This window comes from Fusarium oxysporum, chromosome XI, assembly GCF_013085055.1.
Source record: "Fusarium oxysporum Fo47 chromosome XI, complete sequence".
Lineage (NCBI taxonomy): Eukaryota > Fungi > Ascomycota > Sordariomycetes > Hypocreales > Nectriaceae > Fusarium > Fusarium oxysporum.
In genome coordinates, this window is record NC_072850.1 from 87,009 (window position 1) to 99,147 (window position 12,139).

Here is a 12,139-nt window from a genome sequence, read left to right on the forward strand (position 1 = left end):
TTAGCTGATTAGATGGTGATGATGTAGGATGAAGGATTTTTGCGGCAGTCGCTTATCTGTACCACTCGCTTATCATGCACGTTCAAGACTGTATTATGTATAATTCTGTTTCTTTAACCTAATTTTCAAGTTTGAGCTGCTTCAGACTTAGTTTGAAATTTACAAAACTATTTTCAGTCTGGTGTAAGCTTAAATAAATTTTCCAGTATGACACATACTTTTATAGGACCCAGGCTTATGATGTATGTTAGCGTGATTTCAATTTTTGTGCGATTTCAAATGGACTCTACTATAAATTAATTTATAAATTTCTATTAGAGCTATTAATTGAACCCAGTTTGGCTGGATTTGGGCTTAAAATACTCTATGAATTCTAACCCCTCTTGTTATAATTGTTGTTTATATTGCGCAGTAGTGCTGGGTGAAAAAATAATTTTATAAAACTTGATTGTGTCTAGGACTTTGAACTTTAAATCTCGGACTTTCAGACTAACAGTCTGAATCCTGAAGGGAAGGGGGATTCCCGGATTTTCCAACATTAATGAACTCTGCCCCCTACCTGTAATGACCCATATTTTATTTGTATGGTGTTTTCTATGAACTCTGTCGCAGGTTATCGTGGATTTATTGTTAGGGTTGAAATGCTCTCAGTAACCAGCCATTACTCATTTGTTAAGCGTCCGTTCAAGAGATACTCTCCAATTACGGCAATCCCGCCATTCTCTCCTCTGTCCTTCACCACTTCCTCCATCGCCATCGTCAAGTTCTTCAGAAACCCATCATCCATCCCATCATCACGACAAGCTTCCAGAATATTCTTTAAGGCCTGTGCTTGCATTCCAATTGGATTCCCCAGGTTATCATCCCACGCCTTGTCATCCCAGGACCGAGCAATAAGTCCATTATACGATATCAATGCGCCTAGGAACGGGTTCAGGCTGCCTGACACAACAGGTTCAAGCTTCTCGTCGACTGTCGCATGCCCCTTTTTGAGAAGTGCCATAGCGACGAACATTCCGCTAAACATGCCATACATGGACGACAGAGCAGCAAGGTCGTATCGAGCAGCAGCATCTATGGCTGTGCCGAGATACTCCGGCCTTCCGAGGGGTTCAAGGAATGAGGCGATGGGCTTGAATGCTTCGGGGGTTTCTCCACTGACGACAAAGAATGACTGGGGCCCTCCGATCATTTGAGGCGTTACCATGACCGCTCCGTCGAAGTATTGTTTGGCAGAGTGGGAGGCGGCCCAGTTTGCCATCTCCCGTGCTTGTTTCGGTGTACCGTTGGTCAGATTGACAATGGTCTTTCCCTCGAAGGCAGAGGTCGGAATGTCAGCCAATACATTTTTGATGCTGGAGTAGTCGAGGAGACAGATGATAATGATGTTGTTCATGGAGATAGCATTCTGGACATCCGCTTCGAGGATAGCTCCCGCCTCAACGGCGACTTTGACCTGAGGTCGGGCTGTCGTGCGGTTCCAGATCGTCACTTTGTGAGAAGCCTTCAGAAGAGCTTGTACAAGGGCGGAACCCATGTTCCCGAGGCCGAGAAATGTGAGAGATTGAGAAGTGGTCATTTTGAGCGTTGCAAGTGTGATAAGCAATGAGTGCTGAGTGTGTTTGTTGGTATTCTAGATGTTTGTTGATTCATGGCTGCTACGGAACCTTTCCATCTCTTTATACTACAGTCCAGGCGATAGCTGCCTTCGCATTACGGCCTCATCCCTGTTTGAGCTATGCAATCTGCTGCCTCGCGAGCGGTTCATGATGCTTGAAGCCATCGAGTCGGACTGTCATTCATCCGCGAATGGCATTTTCTTAAGGTCTCCTCTCGACTTCTTAGAATTTATGAGTCACGCCGAAGTAAGCAGGTATAGATCAGTCGAATATTTCGACTAAGCTCGGGTGAATTTGAGGTCGTTCGGAGGATGTTGAGGCTTAGAAATCAAGCCCCGGAAGTGAAGGAGGTTCGATTAATCAGCATCCACACCCAAACGGCAGGTAAGCTTAAATTCAAGGTCGACTAAGCCTAACTAGTCCTACAGTTTTACCCCACATAAAACATCGATTTTTTACCCACTCAGACTGGACACTAAATGTAGTATAAAACTAATTACCATTATATAAATACATATACCATAACCTTTAGACTCAGCTTATTTATATTTTTATAAGACCTTCTAGCTTGTTGTTGGTATATTCGTCTTGGAAGTTGCTGACCTCGTGTCTAGACTGCAAGAAAGCCAGGACGGTGCGCACACATATCACAAGACAGGAAGGCGTGAGCCATCGACAGGGCATCAAACAGAGCTCCTCACAACTCCCACACTCGTCCAAAGTGGCTAGGCTGACATTGTTGTTGAAAATATTTGCATGAGATAACAAAGGCGAATGTATTGAAACTTGATACTGATGGGTTCTGAATTCGTGAGAGGTACCTACCAAGGACGTAGTCAACTCATTTGGATTCTACGGGTGCTCCAGCATCTTGATTCATGGACAAAGAAACTCAGGGACATAGGATTGTGAATCCACGGGCTAGTAAACCAGTTGCTGGCCATGGTGTGAAGATTGTCGAAGACATGGCGAATGACTTCCAGACACCTAATTGGTCTAGTGGAATTTGTTTTAGATATCATCATTGTGGCATTGTCGCACAGATAGAGCCTAGTCTCGAGAAGATAGAGCGAGATTTAAATGGATTGAGGCTAAAGAATTATTATAAGCAACCGTATTTGGACAGCTATGCAAATAGACCCCGTGTACTTCGGGTGTATGTAAAAGTGTAGTAGGCGATGACGGAGCAAAAATCCCCTATTCAAGCAAGTTTGTTGTCTAATGGCTGCCACTGGTAGATGCTTTCAACGCTAGTCGAAATAAATATATTGGAATTATAGGCGCTCCCTTAGACGAAGTAGCCTGCGATATGCTTTTAATGCAGCAAATGGTTAAGTGGAGTAATAACCTAACACTTTCCGAGAGCAGCTATCATCGTAGATCAGCAATAAACACATATTACTAGCAGCGTATAAGAGAATATATAAACCTTTAATGCATCGGCTATCGGTATAGGCGCCAGATATATAGTAATACCCTTTAGCATGCAGGAGGCGGTCCTAAGTGCTACAAGACTACAACCATCAGATACGTCATGCCATTATTAACAGATTAATAGTAACTTACTAGTTGCCTTTATAACAAGTTCCCTTCTTATAGTAATCAAACTTATACTCCTAGCCCTTATACACCGAGTACTTAATCGGATAGTTAGTGCCAGGTCTACTGCGGCAGAAGATACGGTTCGAGACGTTAATAATCTTACACTTCCTAGTAGAGCATACAAAGAGGTTATAACCCCCTAAATCAGCTATACTCTAATTAACGCTTAAGAGCTTAGTTCCTATAGTATATTTATCTCTTATAATACTAACAGGGCCAGAGTCTGCAACAGGCAAAGCAAGGACGCCGCAGAGGGGAAGGAGCAAGGCAGTAACGGCAAAGAACTTCATTTCGAAAAGTATAAAGAAACAGAGTATAGCTTAGGATGGTGCTTAAGCGAGGATGGTGTATTAGCAGTAATAGAGATGGAGGTTTTCTGGGGTATTGCTCTCCTTTTTCTTCCTGACTTTGCCAGCTTCTTCGGTCCTTCTAGGTGAGATTTTTTATAAATACTCCAATATAAGCTCAGAACCATTATTGCCCCATAGGTGCAGCAACTAAAATAATTTAGCCACACAAATAAGGTAACTAATAAACATATTACTACCAGGGTTTATAACTCAAGCCCAGGTTTAAAGCAATTCCATTAATCATCATCCATGTTAGCAGCTTATATAGGGTAAGATAATTTAACCCCTAAAACCCATATTATGGAGTCCTACGTTTAGCCGCGGCGCAGGGCAAGATAATGTCGCTTAGACCGCTAGACAAAATAACCCCCAAAAACTAAGGCCCCCATTGCGAGGTAACAGTCCTAGGGCTTATATTAGTCGCAACAGATAATGCCTGGGAATAGCAGATAATATAATTGTTAGTACTCTGTATTAGACTGTCCCGCTCTAATCAAGCTTCATGAACTGCAATAGACTCCTTCTCATCTTGTTTACTGCAGCCTTACCAGGCTATCGCATTAGTAACAACGACAACGAGGAATCAGAGCCTAATAAGTATAATCAACCCTGCTTAGACTGACCTATAAGCAGGGCAAAGAGTTCTTAGATTAGCGGCTAGAAATAGGCCCTACTTTGGTTTATTACCTATTATTCTTATATTAAGAAAAGGAAAGAGAATTAAACTAATGGCTAAAACAGGAAAGATATTCAGGAAAACAAAGCAAAAAGAGCTTATGTTTAATTAATAGGCTTTACTTTATAATAGTGAAACACTATGGTATCATAACTAGGTTTATTATTAGATGGAAGTTTAGCCAAAGGTTGGGGTTACAGGGGCATAAGTGGCTTGGAAAGGTAAAAACAACAACAGTAAAAATCGCATTACAAGCCAACTAAAGGAAGGAGCAACAGCGGGGCGCAGCCAAGTGAGTGAGGGGGCGGGATCGACGCACTGAATCGGGCAGACATGCAGAGGCTAGCTATGCATACTCATATACACATCAGGTTAGGCTGTCTAAATAGCCCTTCCCTACTGGATAGGCTGGATAAAACCAAGGTACGGAGAATGGCTTCTAAATCTCACTGGTTTACTTTATAGATATAATTTCTTTAACTAAATCACCGCTAATCATAATTTTATAGCAGAGCTGCCTAAGGAGCTCCCTGCCAAATAATCTTATATTTACTAGTATATATGCATCAGTCAGAATATCCAAAACAGAGAGTAAGACTTATAAAGATCCGTAACTACTAGACTATCATCTTACTTCACCCCAGTGCTTAAGCGCTGTTAGTTAACATTAGTCTACTTAAACTCCGTTGCGCCATCAGCCAGGCATAAAGTTCTCCCGGTTAGTAGGAGCTTGTGATATTTCAACGTGGATGTAATTATCCAAACCCCTTGTAGAGTCACATGCTAACAGCTAAGACAAAAACAGGCAAAGAGTACTCTAAATACTTATATCTAAAATAAGAACTTAAGAGTAGAGGAGGTACGGAGGGACCTGAGGAGTATGCAGGAGGAGTTAGGGGGGGAAACTATTACTATTATGCCTTTTTCAATAAGAACAGTTATCAAGTTCTGGCTTCAAGCCTATACTTAGCTCCATTGAATATTATACGCCTTATATTCAGCAATAAAGAAGATTAACATCGCCCTATTTTAATGCCTCACTGCATAGTAAAGTGCAAGAGGCTGTAATTCCTCCTCCAGGGCTCTATATAACAAAAGGACTTCTCAAGTATATAAGATCACTATTAAGCAGGCATATAAAAAATTCCTTAATATAACTAAGCTAAGAAATCCATCTAATAATAACTATATATCTTTATTAATCTTAGAGCACTACTAAGTATATAATAGCTGTATTACACTTGGCAATATTTATAATATAACATAGTCTTTTATAAACATATCTAATTATTTTAAATTATAATTAGATAATTAATCTAATATAAAGCTCTCTTCCCTCCTTACTTTCACTATAATTATTATCGCCGGCATAAACGCATAAAGCTTTACAGTCTAGACCGAAAAAGACTAATACGAAAAGAAACGCCACTACTACAGCAGTATCAGAGATAACAACTACTATAATTTCAATAAGGCTATTACTTTAAAGGGCATTAGTTCTTTTAAGTTCTACAGCTTTATTTAAACCTATTACTCTATCTTAATCTATAGCGACATTAGCTATTAGGGCAAGAAGCTTAGGTCCGCAACGGCTGCTAATAAAGGCAACTTATAGCCTATAAAGTAATTAAAGAATACCAGTAAAAAAGCAAAGAAAATAAAGAGTTTCAGGATTCAGGGTTATAAGGATATTCCTATCACAGGAGGCAACTTAAATATTGCCAGCTATAAATAATAGGCTATGGGAAACTAGGCAGTTACTGCTTTTATAATTAGCTGCTTCCCTGCAGGTTATGTATATAATATAGGAAGCTTTTATATAAAAGAAAGGAAACTAAGAGAGCCTTAAGGAATAAAGTCAGATAAAAACTATTACAATTAAGAATAACTTAGTTAAAAAGGCTTTTTCTTTTTTATAAAAAAGTAACATTGTTAATAAGCAAGTGGGACAGACAAGGAAGTAGGACACTTTTCTCTACCTTTAAACTTTAAATCCATTTAAAAACACTATAAACCATCTAATTAATTAAAACTACTCACTATACTCTTCCCTAGAGATCTTAATTATTACCTAACAGGTCCTTGCATTATGCCTGCCCTTGCTGCATACACCACGTCGCCAATTGCCCGGTCTAACCAACCTTCCTCGACCACCACTTCTCAATAATTCCCTTACTACCTGCATATTAACATCCATCTGATTAATTACTTGTAATACTTCCTGTATAGTTATTGCCCCTCCTTTCTATAGTCTAGTTCTTTTTGCCCTCTAGCGCCGGCTTAGTATCTCATTTGCATCTCAAAGATTTCGCACCTTATTCCTTAATATAACAACCTTATGCATAATTGCCCTTATTGCTTTAGTATTTAACTTTAAAGCCTTTATAATTAACTCTAGGGAGCTGCTTTTATATCTTCTAATTCGCTTTTTAAGGTATTTAGACTAAGATTAAGCCTCTATTACCGTCTTTGGGGTCTTTAAAACCTATAGGGTTAATAGTTAGTTGACCTCCCCGGGAGGCATTAGGGTCTATAGCTGTATATTAAGCTTTGAGATTATGGTTTCTAGGTTAAGAGGAGTAAGTCTAGCTCCTCTAAAACCCCCCTAGATATTACTTTTAGTAAAAGTAGCTTTAAAGGCAGTATAAAAGGCCAGGAAGAACTTGGTCTTAGAAATATAGGTTATAAAGTATCTAATTAAATACTCTATTTCTTAACTATAAGCCTTTTTTAGCACTGTAAAGCACCTAATATTAAGAGGCTAAAGTAAATAGGATATATAAGCTGGTATATAGAGTATAATAATCTTATTATCCTGGCAGTATCTCTTAAAGTTAACAGAGTAGTAGCTTTTATAACTATTAAGGATTAGAAGATAATACCAAGTATTTAATTATTTAGTTATAAATTAATTAAAGTACTTTAGCCACTTAAGACCTAGCTTATTATTTATCTAACCATTTTAGCTCATTACAATAACCTAGTCGGCCAGGAGGTTATATTCTTAGTACTAATTTATAAGATAATATTAGCCTGCATTAATAATAAACGGCGTAATTAATTAACCTTCTGCATTAATTACCTAGATTATAGTAATCTATTTATAATTTCCAGGCTGCACTAATTTTAGTCTCCCTTGCCTTTCTAAGCCTATAACTGCTATTCTGGCTATTATAAGGCCCATTATAAAGCTAATCTTATTAAAGTTCTAGATATTATCTAATTAGATACTATACTTTATAATTATATTCTATATAAGCCTAAACCAGCTATAAATAATAATCAGATCTTTGCATTTAGCTCTCTAGTAGTTATATCTCTAAAATAAATACATCTTTAGCTCTAGTTACCACTTAACAAAGTTATAAGCCTAGCCAGCGCTTACCAACAGGTAATATATCGCAGTCAGCAAGCAGAGAATTAGCTATTTCTTCTATAAAACGCAGTTACATAAGAAATCCTTAGGAATCTAAGTCAAGGAGGAATTAAACTATTATCTATTCTTCTAGATTAAATAGTTTCTATAACTTTAAGACCTAATCGCTTTATAATTAAATGCCATTCCTTTAGTTACAGAGGGTACTATATCTAACCTTATATATAGTAGTAGCACATCGGAGACGTAATTTTAGGTTATTTTAAAGGGCCTGAAGGGCAAGAAGAATTCTAGCTTTATTTAAAGGTTATGATATAATAGGTGGTTAAGAAGTATTTAATTAGATAGAAATGATATAGGATAAGGGATTTTTGGTTGGCATACTTATCTGGTTGGCATGCTTATTAACCACGTTATCTAATTAAATACTTTATTTCTTAATTATATATATTTTTTAGTAGCCTAAAGTACCTGATATTAAGGGGCTAAAGCAGGTAAAAAGAATAAGGCAGTATATAGAGTATAATAATATTGTAGCCGAGCTGACTTTGAATGGCGTTGCATGCTTGATCCTGACGGCTCCTCCAGGCCTTAATCTGAGTTGCGGGATCGTTCCCTTCTGTTAGTTATTAGGCGTTCCTGGTTAAAAGGACTCCATATCTACACATATCCAGAAGGTCGAGCATTTCTCTCTTCCAGGTCAGCCACTAACTGGTTTGCTCTAGCTTTGGAATGGTGCCGGTTCGAGATTGATGATTCATATTCGGTATCTTAGAAGGAGGATCACAGGGTCATTCTGGAAAGGTTTCTCGACATATCCAGTTAGCTAATTTAGAAGCTCTACGAAAGATCTAATAAAGGAAAATAGCTCTAGGTAAGCTAAATAGGCATATGCAGTTTAAGAAAACCTTTCGACTTCTTATGCTATCTAGGAAAATTATAAAAGAAGCCAGGAACCACCCTGCTTTGCGGTTAGAGAAAAAGAGTGCCGTCCGGGCTCATAACCTGATAAAATAAAAAAGAGTTAATTGTGTTGTTGTTTGTTCTAAGTTATATGTATCTGAGAGGAGCAAAGCTCCTTACATAGTATCCACGTCCTAGCCACCAACAGATCAGACTATCTTAGTCATACCGTCTTAACACCCAGGACCATAAGTATCCCAGGACCAAAGCTTATTTATTTGTTTATTATATTTTATTTATAAACTTACCTAGTCGCCCTAGTGGCAGCTATGCAGCATGTAACTATAAGTATAGGTATCCCCGCTCTTGCGTCTAGATTTAGCTGCCCCTCTATAGATTTAAGTTAATGCCCTATTTCTGTCTAAAACTGCTCCCTTCCGCTTAAACGAGGGTGTTCCTCTACTAATAGCCATTCTAGTTATTCTGCCTCTATGTTCCTATTAGACCTCTCCTGGCCCTCTTTTTCTTCTGTTTACTAATTTCGCTTGTTAACTTTATATATCAGGGATAGTAGGCAGGACCGCTTAGAACTGCCTAAGCAGGCCTATCCTAAGTACTATCTTTACTACTTATACTACTAGTAGAAAGACTAGGATATCTAGGCTTATAAAATCATAAGGGTGCCTCCTTTATAGAATCATTCTCTAGGCGCACCTTATTCCTGCATAAGGCCGAGGGCTGCAAGAGGTTACTATAGCCTAAACGATAAAGAGAGGCTTAATATGCCAGGCATGAAAATGTACACTATTATACCTAGATGTCAGGGGATAACATGAACATATAAGGCTGTAATGACTCCTGCAGTAATTATATAACACTATAATTAACTAAGTACTTAATATTTCTATAAAATAACACTAGTTACAGTGCTAGAGGCTTAGTATATCCCTTTTCTATATCCTTTTACTATTAAGGGAGTACCTTTTATAATAATAAGATAATAAGATATATATCACTAAACATAACCAGTTTAATAACTAAATATAATAATTAATACTATAATACTATAGAATATCATTATTATTACAGAGAATCTAAATACTACTTAGGTTTCTTTAAAATAATAGGCTTAGTACCTAGACTATTATAGTTACAGAAGAAGAGGATACCTTTACTAGCTCCCTCGGCCTTAGCACTAGGCTTAACCTACTGATATATCCAGGCGCTAATCCACAAGGCATAAATAAAGCCCTAGGCGCCATCCTTAATATTAGCGCAATAGTAGTTGCCTATAACGGGTCAGATAGCTTTTAAGGCCTTATTAGCGTTATAGAAGGGAATAGTGCTAACATAATAGTATAAGACATAGGTCTTAATAATACTATAGAGTAAGTATCAGCCGATAAAGCCTATATTACGATTAATCATAGTAGCAGCACCATAAATAAAATTCCACTTATCTGCAGTATAGTAAGGAAGCATCAGATCAGTATACTAGAGGAAAGTAATAGTAACTATTTTTATAAGTTATAACTAAGATATACTATATAATTATAAAACTAACCAAGCCAGTGGTTAACCTAGAGATAGGGAATGCCATACTAGATAAGCATATTAGTCTAACCGAAAGTATTACCAAAGTATATAAGAGCCGTAATAGTAATCCTAATACCTATATTACTTAGTATAATAAGCTTGGCTTGCTTAGCCTTATATATAGGGCTTTAGGGGTTAAAGTAGTTTATACCTCCCCCTAAGCCATTCTTCTTCCCCTTGCTGTAACCCTCACCCTGGCATTTATAGTAGTTATAACTAGTGATATTAGTAAGGATATAGCTAGGCCAACTAATAAGCTGCTTTATAACTAGCCTAAGCAGGGTATAAGCAGGGGTCTCCTTAGTTAGTTCAGAGAGCTTATAGGCCATATGGCCAATACGGGTAGTATACTACTTATAAGTGCAAGGAATAAAGACTATATTATGCTCTATATTTCTAGTGGCCTTATAGTATTTACTATAGGAGATCTGCCAACTAAAGTATAAGATAAGAAGAGCTAAGTAAAGGACCTAGCCGGTTATGTTATTAATAAGGCGAGACTTAAAGAACGCTTAATAGCTATATTTGTAGGCAATAACCCAGAGACTAGTTCTAAAGAGACCCTGGAGCGTAGTATATAGGCCCTAGAGCAGGGCTTATACAGGCGTGGAGAGAATATATTTAGGAGTTACAAAGTTATAGAAGATAGTAAAGGTGGTAATAAGGCAGATTATATTACAGAGGATATAAATATAGCCCTTAAAGGTAGATTACTTAAAGTAGTGCTTTAGGATGGTATTGCAGATATCCTTAATAGTGAAGTCAGGGGGCATAAACTCATTGCTATATATATTAAGGAGACGGCCATATATAGGCTTAGCCTGGTTAGCATCCACCGAAAAAAGCAAAGAAGGGAAGGTCAAGGACTCAAAGTCAGTAATAGTATGCCGAAATACTAGGTGCTGCCTAGGGACTATTAAGGTCAAGAGGGAAGTTATAATTAGGAAGATAGATTACTCTAGTCAGGATAAAGTTAATTAACTTAATAAATAGTTAACGAGGAGATTAGGTTAAGAGATAGAAAGTGCCTATTAGTGCTAGCATAGCAGCAGGAGTTTTTATGCGATTTTCCTTGACTAGGGGCTTTATTAGGGAACTAGATAAGTTTAAATAGCTACTTAATACTTCCACGCCTTTATGCAGTTATAATAAATAAGAATCTAATAAACATTTTATATATTATTATTAACTAATATAAATATTATAAGCTATCCCTTAATTAGGAGTTCTTATTCCCTAATAGATATTGATTTAGGGTCTTAGGTAATTAGCTTCCTTAGCTCTTTTAATATTATAATTAAGATTAATAAAAAGTTATTTCTAAATACTATATATATTATTCATATTAGGAGAGTTAATATATTATAAAGGTTAGTAAGACTAGATTTATCTTAGTATAGAAATTATCTATATTATATTAATAAGTGGTAAAGCTTAAGGCATACTTAGGTATTATAGAGTAGAGGGAGCTTTACCTATATCCTATTATATATTAATTTTTATAGTGAGAGGGGAGTGACATAATATAAGTCCTTAACAAAATTAATTTAGCCGTAGGGTCTAACTAAGTAGGCAAGCCACTTAGTAGGATACAAAAAGTTAAGACAGCCTGGCCTCCCCCCTAATCACAGCTAAGAATGGCTATTGATGCTGCGATTAATTTTGACAGTTATCTACGCGTTTTCTATACATAAAAAAATAATATCCTAGGAGCTGAGACCTAGTAACTAATGCTCTTATTGACTATAGTAGAGTCCGTTTATCTGTCCCACTTTGTAGGGGGTAAAGTCGATGAAGAAGGTCAGAGTAGAGCCTATTTATATACTAACCAATAAAAATAGTAAAACGCATTTTATGTAATAATTAATATGCTTAATAAGCTTATATACCAGATAGGTATATATACTAAAAATCCTAGGCTTAAGTTATTAAACCTTTTTAAAGTAATTATAATCTATTTAATTAATTAAAATTACTTACTATACCCGTTGGCTCATGCCGCGAGGCGGGGCGAGCC

General features: G+C 37.2%; 1 protein-coding gene across 1 annotated transcript; it reads right to left on the minus strand.

Moving 5' to 3' along the window:
* Positions 1 to 525: 525 nt before the first annotated feature.
* Positions 526 to 1,615, minus strand: FOBCDRAFT_170094 (uncharacterized protein). Its single transcript, XM_054707359.2, has one exon. The coding sequence runs from the start codon at positions 1,577 to 1,579 to the stop codon at positions 662 to 664; it is 918 nt and encodes a 305-aa protein (XP_054563334.1). The 5' UTR covers positions 1,580 to 1,615; the 3' UTR covers positions 526 to 661.
* Positions 1,616 to 12,139: the final 10,524 nt, after the last annotated feature.

Bases quoted from the DNA above. Each gene is read 5' to 3' on its own strand.
- FOBCDRAFT_170094 (XM_054707359.2), bottom strand. From the start codon at position 1,579: ATGACCACTTCTCAATCTCTCACATTTCTCGGCCTCGGGAACATGGGT.